Below are 19,096 nucleotides of genomic sequence, written 5' to 3' on the forward strand. Positions count from 1 at the left end.
ATTTGATTTTATTTTTTATTTTGGGGTTTGTTTGTGATAATTAGATAATGATGGGGTTAATTTATAAAATAAATAAATATAAAAACAAAATTAACTCTGTTCCCTTTGACTTTTAACATTGTTAGTCAATTTGGCATATACAAAGGTGCCGATCGAAAAACAGGTGTAACCACAAAATTTGTTTTTTTACTTTTCCCTTAAGTTTATTGAGCATTATTTTATTAAGTGAAAGATATAATTTTAAAGGGTAATAAATACCATTCACCCATTCTAGTATTTATATAGTCATATTAGGCCAACACTATTTGCAACCTTCAAAGTTGTACCAAAATTTTGCAATTTCCCCTTATGTACCCTAATCATCCCATCATCAATTTCGTCATGAGTAATGGAGTCTTCCTCGTTAGAAAATCATCATCGAATGAATCAAAGGATTTCGCCAATGACACAAGAATATAAAAAAAAATCTTCAAAATTCCCATTATGAATCACAATGGTATTTTCTTCCAAAGGATACATCTCAAACATTTCTTTGAAAAAAAAAGTGAAAGAAGAGTACACCAAGAACAAAAACAAAAGTATGTGGAAAGCCAAAAACTTTCCGGTGAAAAATCATAGATTTAATCTGAAATCCAAAGGACGGAGAAAACCTATGAAGCAAAGTGCAAGAGAAAATGTGAAGAATATGAAAAAAACCGAAGAAGAAAGTGAAATGTATAATCCTCCTTTATAGAGGATGGTTTTTTTTTTTAAATAAGAGCGATTATTAAGAAGAGAGCTTTGGTTTTCCTTTCATTCAAACCTTTCACCTCGCATCTTTATACAATCAAACACGCTTCATTAAATGTGCAACTTAAATGAACAGAGTACGAAAGTTGAAGATACTCTCACAGCCTTAAAAGGCATTTTTACCTTTTAATGTCTTCGATACTGAACACGATCTTTGAATTGCTTTTCGATGACCTGAATCACAACAAACAGTCAGAGAGGGGTCGGAATCCGGCGTCCCCTATGTGATGCTTAAGTCAATAGTGCTCTTAGAAGTAAGAAGCAACTTGAAAGCAATTAGTAAGTAGATAAATAGTATATGTACCTGGAGCACGATTTTCAAAGTCATTTATAGATGATTACATATCTAAAGTGCATATGTACTTTAAACGTGACAGTTTATGATTGGTTCGGCCAAACACCCTTCCACATGTAGTTTGTTGATTGGCTTCGAACTCTAACCTTTTATGTCACCCCATAATTTCCGACGTTATCTAGGGATTAGGAATGTGGCCTTGAAATACGAAGCTTCCATTGATCCACGTGTACAATTAGATGTCTTCTTCCTGAAACTTTCTTATTAAGCGCTCCAATTCTTTCTTTTAGGTCTTTATTATATGGGCCTTTAGCTTGAGCCCAATAAACTGATTCAGGTGGGTCTTCGTTTTGGCCCTACTTTTTTTTAACCTATATCAGATGTCCCCCCTAAGCTTATAAAACTCTTTAGGGTTTAGGTTCTTAATAGGATGATGTCCATCTCTTAAACGCTTCCCAATGATGACAGCCTACTGAAGCAACACGTGAGCCATCATTCAGCTTCTCCTCATTATTATCTTAGGCTTTGGGATAAACGAAAAGCTTAAGATAATAATGATGAAAAAGTCTTTCGTTACTCCCTTTCCATTGTAAATAGAGAAAGTGTTTTTCTCAGACTTTACACCGTCTTCTTGCTTTTTCTGCTGTAACGTGAATTGTAAATTCTTCTATCTTTTTCTTCTCCATTATCCTCTTCTTCATTTCTTTTCTATGGCTCCCAAGTCTCAAAAAATTGGATTGAAAAAGGTTCGCCTTTCCAAGAGTTCACAGCCTTCTTCGTCTCGAAACCCAACAAAAGAAGCTCATATTAAGGTTTGCAAGGTAAACCCAGAGGTTCCTGCCCAGCCCTCGATAATGACACCAGAACTTGTAAACACAGCTGAAGAACTGTATTCGTTGCTGAAACAGATGATCATCACGATTCCTAATGAGCACGAATGAGCCAACAACCCTCCCAAAGGTGTTGTTGCCGTGTTGAATGAATTCAAACTTACCCCCTGCTAGATTACACCGAACTCCTGGTTAGAACTTCTTATGTTTGACAAGCTTTGTACTAATTTGAAGTTGTATTTAATCGCGCCTCTTTTTCGGCACTTCTGGCGTACTACGAAGATGGGAGATGAAGATATGATATATTGGACCTCTCATGCGTTTCAATGACCTTTTCTGAAGGAGAAGATGCAAAGTGTAAAAAAAATTAAACCGAAATGGTTTTGGGTTGCACCGAGTGGTGTGGACCCCAATAACCCTTATATCCGTGGGTTTCCCTTTGCCACCAAATGGAACGAAATGCCCATGAAGTCAACTTCTTGGAAACCCCCTAGCATCTTGATCTCTAAAGAGAAAAAGGACGAATAGTTACAAATGGACTTATCGTGAGATACTGCAGTTGATCTGAACCAATGCCTACACTTGCTTACTGAGCAAGTCAGGGAAGATTGCTTATCCGGGCTCAAAAAGGTTCATAAAACTGGAAGGTGATTTTCTTTCTTATTTGTTGATTTGGGATTTTTGCTTGATGCATAACAAATCAATAAGTTAAGTGCTGCTCGATGATAGCTCTCATTTGTATAGGGTTTTTAGGATCATTGTAGTTCGTTTTTCCTTTATTTCCATTCAATTTCAGTATCATTTTGTTATCTTTTAGTTAAAATTAGTAATTTCCGTTATTTATGGCATTTTCTGTGTTTTCAGGTGTTTTTAGGCCTATTCGAGCATTTCCGAACCAGACCCAAGCCCATTGGAGCATTTCCAGATTATTCAGGGACCATCAGAGCACTTTTGGGATTCATCAGGGACCATTAGAGCACTTTTCGGAAGTCCATGGACCTAAACAGATAAAAGCCAGAGCAAAATCACCCCATTTAGGACTTGTCTCGTCGAGACATTACCTGTCTCATCGAGACACTCCTTATCTCAGCGAGACGATGCAGGGAAAGGCGCACCAGCGCCTTCCCCTTGCTGAAATTCACGGATTTGGGCCCTGAAGCCCATTAAAAAACTATGTAAATGTCTTTTTCACCCTTAATGCATTAGGGTTTCCTAACTCTATACTAATCCTAATCTTTGAGGAGACATTCAATAATTCAGAGAGCCGCTAAGGTTCCTCTTTCACAATGTAGATTTATATTTTTGTTTAGTTTTATTTTCCTGCTTTCTAGATTAGGTTTATTTCAGTTTTTATTTTCTTTTGTTGAAGAACAATTAATGGGAGAAGCTCGTTATCTTTTATTTGTAATCGGAATCGACAAAGCGGGTTTTAGATTTCTATCTCTCTCTTTTATCTTTTACCTTGATATTTAATTGAAGCTTTTTCCATTATTCCTATTTTCCTATTGCTATGATTGGTTTGTCTATGAACGAATCTCCATCCAATTTGAGATGATGATGAGATTGATTATATGATTATGTATGATTAGGGATCTAGGGTCTTTGAATGATCAGTTTATGCATGCTTAATGCCTTGAAATTGTCAGGAATAGGATTATTGCTAAAATGAGACTCGATGACGATCAACTAGCATGCTTTATGTATATTTGTGCCTAATGCCTATAAACCTGACAAAGATAGGATTATAGATAGATAAGAACGTGACCATGGAATTATCTATGCTGAATCTGTGTAAACCTGGCCTCACTAGAGACCACTAGGAGTGCGGCTTCGTGGCTGGGCTACGACTTTAGCCTTAGTTGCCAAAGAACCTAATGCTTTGCATGACCTAGGGTATATGCCTAATCAAGCCGTCACCCGAATGCATGTGAATAGGTTAGATGAATCGTGTACACATTTGTCTTTCTTATCAGGGCAATTATCGTCAATCACTGGTAAAACATAAATCTGAACTCCTTAAACCCATACATAGGATTTAATCAAAGGATTCCTCAGCCTAGATTGTGCCTTCCATTAATCCACCTTCTACCCTGTTAATTGTTCACTTTATTTTGTTATGTTATTGCTTTTAATTCAATTAGTTAATTAGACAAAACCCAAACTATCATTCAACCCTTTAAACAATTAGATCACTCTATGTAGATTTACTAATTATAACAAATAGTCTTTGTGATTCGATCTCGTGCTTAGCACAATATTACTTGTTGCGATAGGATACACTTGTCCTATTAATTGCTATATACTTTACGAGCATCACTCGACAATCTCTTGTTGTTGTCAGCACTTAGTTAACGGGGCGTTTGGTAATCTATTAGGATAGGGATAATGATAAAAGTTTGGATAGGGATAAAGGTAAATGGTTAAGATAAGGATAAAAATATGATAATCGATAATTATTATTCAATGTTTGGTATGTGGGATAGGGATAGGGATAAAATAATACATTTTACTATTTTAACCTTATTTTAAGGGTAAATTACACCCATGGCCAGTGAACTTTACACATTTAACATTGTGGTCATTGAACTTCAATTCTTAACAGTATGGCCACTGAACTTTACGCCTTTTAACATCGGTGGTCACTCAATGTCTCAAAACGACCATTTGACGGTCATGGGTGTAATTTACCCCCTTATTTAAACTACATAACAATAATTTGAGAGATAAGATGGACTTTTACATCCTATTAAAATCGCATGAGCTTGTCTCACCTCCTTATACAACCCTCTATTGGGTATGGGATTTGATAGATAAGACTCATATCCTTCTATTATCTCCCTAAACTATCTCTAAAACAAACATGAGATAACCCATCTCAGTTTTTTATCCCTATCCTCGTGTCTTTATCCCCTCTAACAAACACCCCGTAAATCCCATTACCATCTGCATTAGTGCCGAAGCCGATGTAACTACTGTCAATACTTCATCAACTGATAAGGATCAATTTTTGAAAAATCAGCTAAAGACCCTCCAGACTCTAGAAACCAAACTTGACACTACCAAGAAAAATGCAAAAAATTTTCTAAAGGCGCGCAACAATTTTGAACTTGGAATGTATACCCTCAGAAATAAAGTTGCTGATCTGGGGCAGAGCTGATTCAATCCCGAACCGAAACATCCCAAGAAAAATAGAAGGTTGATTTGTTAAACTAAAGGCTTGGTTGTTGCCCAAGAATCCAGTACCTACCCTTCACAGCAAAGTAGAACTTTTGGAGGCAGAGAAAGCAACATCTGAAGCTCTCTTCAGCCAATCTTTGAAAGATTTACAAGATCGGATGAATACAACCCTGACTACGGTTACCGAAGTTGCCAAAGCCCTAAGACTAAGCCACTCCTTAAAATTTAGGGTTGTATTCCTACATATTTTAAGAGAAATTTATCCAGATGCAGATTCCAACTTCTAGGTTAAGCTTCGGCCTCCCGGAGATACAGATGATGTTCCTGAAATTCCTTTGCCAATAGAATTTCCTGATACCCTTTTGTAATCTTTCTGATTTTTACCAAATGTATGCGAGGTATCTTGGTTCGAAATATAAAAAATTTCACTTACTTTTCGGTTTATATAAATGTCAGAAAAACTCAGTATTTTTTTTAGAATGTATAGACTTAATGATTGTGATTAGAATCTTTGTAGCATGCATAGGATTAACCTTTAATATAATAAAAAATGATTCTAAGTAAGATGTTGAATAAGGGACACTGATTTGTATTGCTTTCGACTGTCAAACGATGGGATTTATAACAAAATGAATCATCTACTACCAAATGGTAGGTTTACAACAATTTTATTGATAAAACTTTCGTAATGATACAACATTCCATGTTCGGGGTATTGCTCTTCTAGAGAGTTCCCGAAGTCAATATGTGTGTGTGCTAACACATTCATCGATCTTAAATGGGCCCTCCCACTTGCGTCCAAGTTTTCCTTTACAATCCCTGGATTGAGAAGCTTCAGCATTTCTTAGCACTAGATCTCCTTGAAAAAAAATTCGGGGTCGTACTCGTTTATGACGAGTTGCCTTAATTTTCTGCTTATATGCTGCCATTCTTATCGAAGCCTGCTCCCTTCTTTCCTCTAAGAAGTCTAGCTTTTAGCGCATACTTTCTTCATTTCCATCAATTGAATAGTAAGTTGCTCTAGGACTAAGTACGCCAATTTCAATTGGAACGAAGGCTTTAGCTCCATATGTGAGGGAAAATGGGGTTTCACCAGTAGCTACTCGTGGGGTAGTTCTATATGCCCATAAGACATGTTGAAATTGATCTACCCAAGAGCCTTTTGCCTTGCCCAACCTCTTCTTCAAACCGTGCACAATCGTTGTGTTTGTTACTTCAGTCATCCCATTTTGTTTGTGGATGAGCAACCGAAGTAAAACGAAGCTTAATATGCAAGTTATCACAGTATGATCAAAAAGCTTTACAGTTAAACTATTTGTCATTGTCAGTTATGATCGTATGAGGAAATGATTAGTGCGACTGCTCGGCCTCCACCCATTTTTAAAAATGATCAACATCAACAATTAGAAACTTCTTTTGCGCTTTAGTTGTTGGAAAAGCCCCAACAATGTCAATGCCCCATGTCGCAAAAGGCCAGACTGGCTGAATCACCCTCATGGCTACTACCAGGGATTTGACGATTGGTGCATAATGTTGACAAACTGAACATTTCTGCACAAATTATGTCGCATCCTTAGCCATTTTTGTCCAGTAGAAACCCTACAGCTGTGCCTTTTTAGCTAAGACATCTTTTCCCTTATGAGCACCACAAAGTCCCCCATGAATCTCTTGCAAGATGAATTTGCCTTCTTCGAGTCCTACACATTTCAACCATGGCCGATCAAAATAACTTCGGTATAAAATGCCTTCTATTACTGTATATCTTCCACCCTTTCGCAAAACTTTGATTTGCTCATTTTTATCCTCTGGCAAAACTCATGTAGTAAGATAAGATAAAATAGCATAAACCATTCATTAGTGATATCTAGTACTAGGATTTCTTCACGATTAATGCTGACAGTGGGGGTTCTTTCGATTCGGTAAGAACAAAGACAAGACAAGACCTGTTAGGTGTCGATGCCAATTCATTAGGACACCAGCTTCTGCAGCAATCTTGACATATTTCCCTTCGGTCAACCACATTTTCTCCAAAGCACCTACTGGTTCCGCTCTTTTTCTTTCTTCCTCAACAGCATCTTGCAGCGGCTTCATATTCAATGACGCAATATAAGTTTCTTGCGCCACCACTTGATTGCCCTGAGCAACTGACATGCCCTCCTCTCGTTGGTATTTGTCATGCCAAATGATGAATGGACAAGGCACATGCGGACTTATACAAAAGTGGACGCCCAATGATTACATTATAAGGTAAAACATAGTCAATTACCAAAAACTCAACCGTTATGTGCCACTTCACAGGACCATATCCTCATTTATGTACTACCCAGTAAGTTTCTTGCAGCGGCTTGATATTCAATGACGCAATATAAGTTTCTTGCACCACCACTTGATTGCCCTGAGCAACCGCCATGCCCTCCTCTCGTTGGTATTTGTCATGCCAAATGATGAATGGATAAGGCACATGCGGACTTATACAAAAGTGGACGCCCAATGATTACGTTATAAGGTAAAACATAGTCAATTACCAGAAACTCAACCGTTCTGTGCCACTTCACAGGACCATATCCTCATATATGTACTACCCAGTAAGAGAACCAAATGTCCCGATATCCCCACTAAAGGTGACAAAGTAGGAATTGGCTTCTCTGGGTTGAGACGTAGGGCTTCATAGGCTTTACGAGTGATAATGTTCACTAAGCCTCCAGTGTCAATGAAAACTCTACGAACCTTAATACTCCTCCAACAATATTTCAATAACTAAGGCATTTGTGTGCCTGTCGCGAAAAACTTTCGAAAGAAAATTGAGATTTTGACTCAGATATCCTCTCTTGATCTCTATGCACTCTCCTTTGTTTTACCAAATGGTCCTCCTTCGACCCCCAGTATTACATCGGTAACACCTTTAGCAGCCCTTTCCACATGATGCTTGTCTTTGGGTTCTCTAGGTTTGATAGTATTTTTAAAGAACTTATCTAGCTTTCCTGCCTCAGGCATTTTGTTCAATTCAGTAGCCAACTATCTACAATCTTCTGTTCCATGCCCCTCAATCATGTGAAATTCAAAAAATAAGTCATTATGTCTTCGGCCTAATGCTTTCAACTTAGGGGAATATTGAATGTGTTGTCTATTAAACTCCACCCAATAAAGAATCTCCTTGCGATAAGCATTTAAAGGTGCATAATATCGATCTGTTTGCTCTTTAGATCGCTTATGCTCATCCTTGCTCCTGTCACGCTTGGACTCCTTCGGTTGATGCACCGAACTCAATCTCTCCTTCAGCAATGGGTTCAACCTATGGCCGTCCCACTTGACAAAATCTCTAGCTCTTCTCATTAAAGCACGAAATGTCTTCGGTCTTCTTGTTGTCAACTCTTTCGAGAGATCCTTACTTCGGCAAATACTTACGATTGCCTCAACAGCTCCATCAACATTGAAATGTTTAATCTGAATGGTTGTGCACTGGAACCTTTCCACCCATTATTTGAATGGCTCGTTAGGATCCTATACTAAATAATTCAAATCATGTAATGTTTTGCTCTCTAGAATAGATGTAATGAAGTGATCAACAAACTCTTTAGACATTTGCTTAAAGGATGTGATGGAGCCAAGCAATAGTTGATCATACCAATAAGTTGCCGAATCTCATAAAGTTGTTGAGAATAATCTGCACATAAGGGCATTTGTTAATGTCGTAGTCTGAATCGCCCTGAGAAATTTTTTGACATGAAGAGTGGGGTCAGTCATACCATTGTAATCTTTAAATAGTGGATACTTGAATCCTCTAGGCATATGTTGGCTTTCAGCAATAAGAGGATTATCTACGTCTGTAGTTTCTGGCATTCTGGATTCTAACCCTTCATCTTTCATAGCGTGTCAAAGCTCCTTCCTGATGAGGTTATAAACTTCCTCCTTCAGGGAGGGCTCATCTTTAGGCTATGGCTTCTGCCTTCGATTTCTTTGATCCAGAGATCTAGAAACTTCCGATCTCTTTATGCTTCATAGGACGAATCAATGATTCGGTGGAATCATGACGAACACCTTGACGTCGCTTCGGAGATCTTGAACCTTTAGGCTTAGGAATTTGTTTGATAGGTGAAGGCGAGCGATAGCGTCTTCGATATAGAGGACTGGCATGCTTCTCCTTGGATCTTCCATGGATTATTTATGGGTGAGACTCCTCCGAAAATCTTCTTTTTTTACATGTTTAGACGTCATGATGTCCTGTAGAACAAGTTGTTGAGCCGTGCCGATCTTCATAGCTTCCAGCTTCTCTAGCCTCATTCAGCTCTATCCGCATAACCTCATTTGAGTTGCATGCTCTGCTCGAAGGATATTCATAGATTCTTGAATATATCCAATATTATATATCAAGTGTTTTGTCAAGCCATCCATAAAATGACGTTGCTCGTGGCCTAATGACCCCAAACAAGCTTCTATCCTTTGATCTGGAGTTGGAGAGATGTGTAACAGTTCCATTGGATTATTGATGTAATCCACTAGGGCACGATTAGGTGCGATCGATGTGCTTGGGATATCAATAGCCTAAAGACCTGGCTGAACTACAAAACTATGAACATGAACCATTATCATGATAATCGTCCACGCTCACCACACCAAATGATGTCTTCAATACTAAACACGATCTGTGAGCTGTTTTCCGATGACCTGAATCACAACAAACAGTCAGGGAAGGGGTAGGATCCGAGATCTCTTCTTTGATGCTTAAGTCAGTAGTGTTCATATAAGTAAGGAGCAACTTGAAAGCAATTAGTAAGTAGACGAATAGTGTATGTACCTGGAGCACGATTTCCAAAGTTATTTATATATGATTACATACCTAAAGTGCAAATGTACTTTACACGTGTCAGCTTCTGATTGGTTCCGCCAAAGACCCTTCCACGTGTAGTCTGTTGATTGGTTCGGCCAAACACCCTTTATGTCACCCGTAATTTCTGACGTTATCTAGGGATTAGGAGTGTGGCCTTAAAATCTGAAGGTTCCATTAGTCCACGTGTATAATTAGATGCCTTCTTCCCAAAGCTTTCTAATTAGGAGCTCCAATTCTTTCTTTTAGCTCTTTCTGATATGGGCCTTTAGCTTTAGCCCAATAAACTCATTATGTTGGGCCTTCGTTCCGACCCTACTTTATTTATCCTATATCACCCTTAATATGGGGGCTTTTTATAACAAGCAGATAAATACCCCCCTAAAAACGCAGCATCAACTCTTTGCCAAGAATCTAGAGTTTGCTCATGGAGACCCAGACATATGGCTTTTCAGGTGAACCAATGGCATTTGGCTCTATAAAAGGTCAATAACCTTATATACGAATAGAGAGACGATCTTTGATGGCTATGAAGGTACTAGCCCACCCAACTCAAGAACCAAATGTCAACTTGAACGCAACAATGGAGGAACTTTATACGTGAAGGGTTCCCATTGGAGGATCATATTCTCCCAATGGAAACAAGACATCTCAAAATCCTAACATAAAGCATAACAACCTATAAATATAAGGTTTTGGGGGATTTTTTAGGTATACAGAAAATCCTAGCGTCTTTTTTTTATTATTATTCTCTTCATCTGAGACAAAAACTAACATAAGCAGTGGTTACATTACACCGATTAAAAAAACAATCTTGAGATCCTTCACATCCACAAATTTACACAAGTTATTACTTGTGTTTTAGAGTGCTTTACATTTTGGTATCTGAATTTTAATTTTACACTTAAAAATATTAGTCTATCCGGTCTCTAATATATGTCGTTTAAGGTTTTTCACCAAAACCAATAAATTATTTATTAGACTATTAAAATGTCTAATATACCCTCAATGCTTCTCTCTTAAAACTCTATTTTCTATGCAAAAAATTATCTTCCTTCTTAAATATTATACCTTAATTAGAATTATGTGCATTAATTACTAACACTCATACTTATTATATATATAAGGATAAATTTGAGAAACGAATATCAAAAGTGCAATGATAATACAAAACATTATATACAAATTTATAATCCTAAAACGATATCTATTAGAAACCTGATGTAGTATTATCTTAAATACGGAATACCCTTATATATGTATTTTTTAAGTATTGTTTTCTCATCTCACTACTCTCTCCTATCTAACTTATATAAAAAATATATATAAAGGGCGGTCCGGTCGCATTACGCGTCCCCGCTGAGCGAGGGTCCGGGGAGGGGTCCCACCACAAGGGTGTATTGGGGGCAAACCTTCCCTGCCAATTTAATTTTGGCAAGAGACCGCTCCTAAGACTCGAACCCGTGACCTCAGGTCACACGGCAACAACGTTTTACCGTTGGGCCAAGGCTCGCCCTCATAAAAAATATATATATAATATATAATTTTAATATTTTAAATATATGCAAAAATCTCTAATTTGATGTGAAGCTTGCAATTAAAAATCTCCTATCTAACAGGTGGTGGTGCTTGGTTTCTTCTTCACATTCAAATGAGTATATTATTGTTTATATTTGGCTTCTTTTGTTTTTTCCTAAGAAAGCTGAAATCCAGCAATTTATTGACCGGTTTCTCATACTAGATGAACAACAACAATGAAATACAAAGGCTGTCCAGTCCTTAGTTTCTTTTCACTCTGAAAAGAAAAGGCTCGTGATTCAATAATTGAATTACAAGTAAACCCTTTCCAGAGCAAAGCATTAGGCTTTTTATACTACTACTCCCAAAAAACACACCTTGTATAATAAGCACACAAAACAAAACACATTAAGAAAAATAGTACATTTGAAAAAAATTACTTGTGTTGTGAAGGCCAAGGCACATGTGAGTATGTACAAGCACCCAGTATTCCTTCCATAATCCTGCTTAAGGCTTGCAGTATGAAGAAGCTGGAGACTTCACCTGCTAAGTAAAAAAGGACAAAACTGTTGAATTCAAGACAACTAACTAACTTCCTTCATAAGAAGGAAAAACAAAAGCCACATAAAGATAACCAGCAGCATGTCAAAGTTCAAGAGACCTACCAGAATTGAAACTGCATTGGCATGATCATGAAATCAAATGCCGTCTATGTTCTTTCGCAGAACTAAGCTTCTTCTGTCGCTTCTGCCCATTCCATCTAGTTGAGCCGTACCCGTTTCCCAAAGGAACCACCCTTCTAAACTTCAGATCCTTACCTGCAATCATGTATAAATTCCCAGCTTCTGGTACACTAAAATCAGCAGGGTTTCTGTTCACACTGCATATGCCAGTATCAGAACTGCTTTTTGGGGGGCGACCAGGTTGTGTGCCATTAGGGGCCTCCAACTTGTTTTTAGTTGAATTTCCCATTCCAGAATACTGTAAAGGAAACATGACAGGATCTGATCCACCAAGTAACGTTGTATGCATGCTATGAACTGGAACAGATCCACAATAAGTACTGCCAAAATTACCACCAGAAGGTGTAGGTTTTTGTGATCTATATCCTTTATTCTGTCCACGCGAATCAGGCCCTTTTCCCTTTACTTTATCTTGAGAAACTTGGCTGGTAAAATCGATGGCCTTCTTGAAGCATTTATCCTGTTGAAATAATGAAGATGGACCAACTACTGGCGGTATGGCAGAAATATTTCCATGGGAATCCTCAGGGTGTTTATTTTTTCCAGAAGGATCATATGATGTGTGCTTCATAGTGTTGGAGACTTTATAAGCCCCAGAATCCGGCCTAGAAAACTCCTTGGGATCTTGATCACTTGCTTTGGAAGTTCTTTTGAGAAACTTTGAATGTGCATCCAGATTTATTGGTGCACTAGACCTCAGTCCTGCATCCATGAGGCTGAGCAAATGCATTGCTGGTATGGTTTCATTAGCATACAAATCTAGAGATCCCATGGGTTTTTTGTTAAGTTCAATCCCATTACGTTTGCAAGAAAACGGTTGCTCTGGGTATGTTCTGAGAACCTCGGAACCAAAGTTTCTATTTTGCTTTCCAATGCTGGCAGCATTCTGATTTGGAAACTTCAGGTTACCATCGCCATTCACATTTTCCTTATGAACGCTAATATGAGAATTCGAAAGAACATCTACATTGGTAGATAGAGAAGTACACTTTTGAGGAGCAGTGTACAGAAAAGGCATGTGATTTGGCATCATGGATGACCAAATATGATTTGTACTTCTATTCTGCTGAATACTCATGCAAGAGTTACATGTTCCAGAGTTCTGCAAACAATTATGAGAGGAACTCTTCCCCATCAAATCCCCAATCCATTTGCAGTTTTGAGCACTGTTTTGCTGGCCAGAAGCAGAACCAGAATGTTGGATCCTACTTGATGACTTCTCTTGATGCTGAAAAAATGCTTGATACCCTGCAGGGACAGGAGTTTGATGTAGTTGGCTCATAGTGAATTGATTTACATCAGCTTGGCAAAAGTAATCAACTTTCTGTTTCATGGGCCGCAGATTTTCTCCCCTATTGGTTATTCCATTTCTGTTGATTTTTGCACGGGGATTTCGTTTTTGAGTGGTTCCTTGCTGAAAGAAGCTCACTTCTCTGTTCCCATATGCTTTATTGAAATTCACTGTCTGGCATCTATCATGTTCGGAATCAGGAAGACACCTCTCATACTGATGCTTTGCCATAAGCTCAACAATTTCCATTGGAATGTCATCTACATTTCCATGTTCAGGTGTCTTATTAGCTCTCTGGTCATTGTCTTTCCTTATAATGATTGATCGTTCCTGCACTTCAATTGCCTTCTTCTTGTCGTTTGCACTACAAAAATTCTGGAAGAGAGAGAATGTGAGAAGCGCTCTTTGAAGCAGCCAATAACTATATCCACATAGTTAAAAAGGAAGAAACTAGTAATTGTGACAATTATTTATCCTCGTAACACTGCCCTTCCAATATGAAGGTCAAATGGTGTGCAGGTGAAGATGGCCCACGTATGAGATAAGTTGAAAACCATCCACACTGTTCTACAATTCATTGTCTAATTAACAAAACCACATGCTTAACTGTCCATAACGTCAAATCCAAATGCTTAATTATATTAAGAATCAATCAAAAGAACTAACATCCTAGTCATAGTCAAAATAGAGATAGATAGCCTTCATTATTATTCATTTGAAAAATCAGACCAGCAATACTAGGAAAGTATGCAATAAAAACTGTAGCTCAAAGCATATTTCGGATTTCAAATTCATATGTAGGAGCAAATATTTAACAATGCACAATTGCAAGTAAATTGTTGCCAACATCAATGATTCAAATGCAGATTTTTTATAACTACATTATAAGAGAAAAACTATAAAAGACAGTCAATGAGAAATAATTAACCAAAATCATGGAAAACGGATGTATTTTAATGATAACAACATATACATATAAACATATCATGCTACTCTAGCAAAGTTATGCATAAAATGAACCCTTACCTTTTTCTGCATGTGAGAACAACTGCCAATTTCAACCTGAGATGTGTAATTCTGTGTCTCACCAAGGAGAGGCATGCTATGGGTAATTCCTTTGTTGCTCATTTCACTGCATATTCCTTTCCCGAAAGACATATTTGAAGTAGATGTAGATGCAAAAGTGAAATTTCTAACACAATTGGTTTCTGCAGCCTTCTTGCTGACCTGATCTTCCCTTGCAGTGTCCTTTCTCCAAGACAATAAAGAAGTCTCTATGTCTTCAACCAGTGGATTGTGCTGCATGTCATACCTTTGCATGGTCAAGTAGCTGTTAAGAGAAAGATTTTGACCCTTTTCACTTGATGCATCTCGTCCTGAATGAAATGGAATCCTAACAGGGTTGACGTGCAAGAAGCCCATGTCTTTCCGAGTAGTCAGATCTTCTTTAAGCACGCGATTCCGAGGAATCAAGGAAGCTTGATGATCATCAACATGAAGAATCTTGCTTTTCTTCGTAAAAGTAGGTTTCCTATCTGTTCTTTGAGCAGACAAAGGAAAGAACTCGGTCTCTCTGCCTTCATTTGATTTAGGGTTGGTATTAGGCAAAACCCCATCGATAGCATTGCTAGTAGAAGCATCTCCTGTTTTGACTCCATCTCCTATTGACACATTTTGGACAGGCACTATGTCATCAAATATGAGAGCTTTATACTTCTTTTTACCTAACACTGGGCTTCCATCATTTCGATGCTTTGTGCAATGATTCTTCATACTAGATTGTAAGTGCATCCTAGCAAATGCTTTTGCAATTGTCTCTGCAGATTCCGCATCCCTCTTTAAGATCCTAACTTCTTGACATGCTTTATTGGGAGAAGCCATCTCTAAGGGTCTCCAATCTTCATCCTGATCCGATTTTCTTTTCCTATGTTGACCCAAAACTCTTCTGGCATTTCCTTGGCTAAAGGCCTGACCTTGGAGATCAAGACGCTTATCTCCAGCTGCAGATGCATCAGGAATATCATTCAATTGTGAATCATCAACCTTTATGTTATTAGTGTCTCCATCACCATTGTCATAAAGCAACTCAGTTAGAAGGCGCACTTTTCGAGTTTTTCGACGATGCAACCCACTTGAACTACCACGACAAAGAGCATTTACTGGCATGACCTCAGCACTGTCAGATGAAGCATTATTGCATTCATCAATTTCTGGGGAACTAAATCCATTACCCTTGCTAGCTTTACGTGCCTCTGTGATATTATTAGAATGTTCTCCTGATACGTCACAAGCTACTAACTCTTTTTGCTGATCAGCTGCAAGAATTACTTTCCCTTCCACATTAATCTTAGCAGCATTTTTTAAGACACAATTGAGATTTCCAACCGATTTAGTACTAGCAACTTCATGATTTCCAATAGATCCATTGCACTTGGGTTCGAGATTCACTGGAAGATACCAAAGCATCAGTAGAACAAGTGATAAAGCATTGCAACTAGAACTTAATTGTTATTTAAGTCAGATTCTGAGCTACAGAAAATTATATTATGGTTACAAATTTTACCTTTGTCATCTACGCGCTGTGTTTTCTGTACCAGGCTTGAAAGTCCAGAAGTTAATTGATGCAGTTCCTTATTTGAATTATCATCCGACACCATGTTGTGAGCTGGAGAGAAGAACTAAGTGAATTAAATTATCTAATGCATGTTGGTGAACATGATTGTGCATCTCAGCTTGAAGTGGATATATATACCTAGGGTGAGAAAATCTGTTACTTCAGTGTTTGTTTCTCTTCTATTCATATTGGCTGAAGCATTAACATCAATCTTTTTCCCCTCCTGAATATTGATGTCAGGATGTTGAAGATCATATAACAGCACCGCGCCATCTTGAAGGATGGATGCATGGGAACAAATGATATTGGACTTGAATCCACTGCTAGAAGTTTTAAGAATGGGTGCATGATCAGTTTCAACATCTCCAGCACCAATCTCCCGAAGGCAGTTCTGGCAACGCCAATATCTGAACTTTGGAACACATAAAGGAGGTAGCCCACACTCATGTTCATCACATTTGTTACCATCATCATCTGAAGCAAATGGCCAACACACCTTCCAATCTTTTTTGCGAATGTCAGATACATATTTGCTGCATTTAGAAAAAGGCAATTCATAGAGCACAGTTTTTGAAGAAATGAAGACCCCAATAGTTTATAGCAGCAACAAGATAGTTCTGAAAGAAATAACTCATATCAATGAGGAAAGATTAAAATTAATTCACTTAACCTCAGCAGAAACTACCTATATTCTCATGGACCACAAGAAGACCTCAAGAACACATAGCCCCATTCAGATCTCACAGCAGTACCTTAATCAGTAAAGCTTGTTTTTTTTTAAAACAAAAACAAAAAAAAAGTCTACCATTTTAGCCTGAAAATGTAAGGATGAAGATGAACATACAATAGTAACAAAAAAAAATCTTTATGCAAGAAAATTCTAGGAAGAAATTAGCTTATATACAAAGAATGAGTTATTACATAGTCTCCCAACGCTCCCCGTATTCTAATTAACAAGGAATCCCTTTTTAATCTGCCTACCGCTCACTCACACACACATATAAGTTCACATACAATTAAAGTGGATGTATAACTAAAGCATATAGCATAAGTTATTACATAAAGCCCAGAAAGTTATCAAACAATTTGAAACACTTCTTACCGTATGGAAAAATGGTCACAGCTTTCCACATTACTCTTTTCATTAGCATTGATGAGATCTATTGATATTGAGTCAATCTTAATGGATGAGTCCACAGACTTGGACACAAGATTAGAACCGCTACATTGATGAGTCTCCCCAACCACAGTATGCTTCTCCATGTCACAAGCAACAAACCTAATATAGGATTAATGAAATGTAAAGAATTAAAATCTTTAGTCACACCATTGTCATATGCAACTTACTTGAATTGGAAACAATACCAATGAAAGAAAACCAGAATAAATCATCTAAGCACTTCATGCTATATCTCCTAAATGAAGCAAAAATCCCCAAACAATAAGCTAGGGTTTGTTCTTTATAGTAAAGATAATTGCAGTGGGAACAAAATAATAATGGGAACATATCATTCTAGATTTTAAGAAGCTACAGGTTTTCCGGCTGGAGTGACTTAGCACATAAAATCACAACTTCTTACAAAATAAAAGCAACAATTTTTACAAGGAAAAACTTAATCAGCTCCCATAATGAGAATACTAAAGTACACATTCATCATGTTAAGGCTTTACAAAGAACACATTCAAACAAATATAGAATAAACCCATTGCAGAATACTTGAGAAAATAAACACCAGTAAGACAAAGAACAAAATTAGGGTTACATAAACTAATCGTGTTGCATAAAATAAGAGAAAATTGCTGGTTAAGAAAAACAAACCCACTTCAAAAATGACCATTAAGAGCTCAAACTTACATATTATGATCATGTATATTCAATGCAAAAAAATGAAAACCCAAAATTAGGGTTTACTCGCTCCTAAATTGAAGACCAGTGAACAGTCAACATAGCTCCAGCATAAGAAGTCGCACAAAATACCACATAAAATGTAGCAGAAATCCACTGATTCACGCCTCAAACAAAATCCAGACGATAGGATACACAAGAATAAGCAAAGCGTACGTATTAAACACAGTGAAATGACATAAATACCATAAAAAAAAGCAGCTGAAACTCAGGTAAAACCAACCCAAATCATCAAAAATCCCAACCCAAAAACAGAAAGAAATTAAAAGAAAAAGCAATTGAGCTAAAATTCGAACCTGATTACAGCTGAAAATCAAGAAACCCCGATCTTAAATTGAGTCGGATAGCTGGATTCGATCCTTCGCATAGTTACACTAAAAGAAAGAGCATTTGGCAGCAAAGAAGAAGGTAAGAAAGATAACCGGAGATTCGAACTGAGTAGAAGATAATTAGAGTGCGATTGTTCTAAAAACCCTAGCTTTTACAAAGCTGAAAGGTTTTCGATTCTTAAGGGGGAGGGAGAGAGAGAGAGAAAGAGAGAGTTTTTTATTTTTTGGCCATTGAAAGAAATAAAAGTATTAAAAAATCTCCATTACACTACACACAACCCATGCCTACGCTATGTCCTTTAAAATTTAACATTTAAAATAGTTAGGAATTTCCACGTGTCTTGAGAGAGAGAAAGGAAGAAAGGTAGAGAGAGAAATTGTGTAAATAGAAATGCAGCCAGTGAGCAATGTCCACGTGGAAGGAAGGTGCGTATCTTATCACAATCCATTTACAAGGCTTAAAAAAAGCAAACCCTAGATGCAAATAGTGGAAAGTACTGCTTCTATACGCGTGAAAGCCACGCTCTTTGTTTTAGGACAACAACTGGTGATTTTGGTCTGAAGATACCTTTTCCCACATAGGTCCATTGTAATTGGAGAGTGGGAATACAAGTTTTGAATATTTTTCTTTTATGGGAACAAGTAACCCTAGGCCAAAGTTGCACAATCTAACCCTAAAATTGGGTTTAAATGGAGAGTCCCAATTAAAATATGTACCAACTCCAAATGGAAGAATATCATTACTCATATGCTTTCAAATTCCAATTAATTTTTCTTTT

General features: G+C 37.5%; 1 protein-coding gene across 2 annotated transcripts; it reads right to left on the bottom strand.

Annotated features, from left to right (window-relative positions):
- Positions 1–11,624: 11,624 nt before the first annotated feature.
- Positions 11,625–18,576, bottom strand: LOC136202583 (protein EMBRYONIC FLOWER 1). Of its 2 annotated transcripts, none has more exons than XM_065993294.1 (7): positions 18,285–18,576; positions 17,185–17,361; positions 16,221–16,615; positions 16,032–16,133; positions 14,495–15,915; positions 12,100–13,843; positions 11,625–11,977 (listed from the first exon to the last, which is right to left on the bottom strand). In XM_065993294.1, exons 2-6 carry the CDS (start codon positions 17,343–17,345, stop codon positions 12,125–12,127), a joined length of 3,798 nt encoding a protein of 1,265 aa, XP_065849366.1. In that variant the 5' UTR covers positions 17,346–17,361; positions 18,285–18,576; the 3' UTR covers positions 11,625–11,977; positions 12,100–12,124. The 2 variants fall into 2 exon arrangements, with proteins under 2 accessions (XP_065849366.1, XP_065849368.1); XM_065993296.1 differs by having other exon boundaries at positions 11,625–11,980.
- Positions 18,577–19,096: the final 520 nt, after the last annotated feature.

The sequence above is a fragment of the Euphorbia lathyris genome, chromosome 8, assembly GCF_963576675.1.
Source record: "Euphorbia lathyris chromosome 8, ddEupLath1.1, whole genome shotgun sequence".
Classification (NCBI taxonomy): Eukaryota; Viridiplantae; Streptophyta; class Magnoliopsida; order Malpighiales; family Euphorbiaceae; genus Euphorbia; species Euphorbia lathyris.

What these genes read in the sequence shown, in the direction of transcription:
- LOC136202583 (XM_065993294.1), bottom strand. Translation starts at nt 17,345, where the DNA reads ATGGAGAAGCATACTGTGGTTGGGGAGACTCATCAATGTAGCGGTTCT. An exon ending in ACAGCGCGTAGATGACAAAG is followed by an intron (nt 15,916 to 16,031) that starts GTAAAATTTGTA and finishes GGTATCTTCCAG; the next exon opens with TGAATCTCGAACCCAAGTGC. An exon ending in GTTCTCACATGCAGAAAAAG is followed by an intron (nt 13,844 to 14,494) that starts GTAAGGGTTCAT and finishes TCTCTCTTCCAG; the next exon opens with AATTTTTGTAGTGCAAACGA.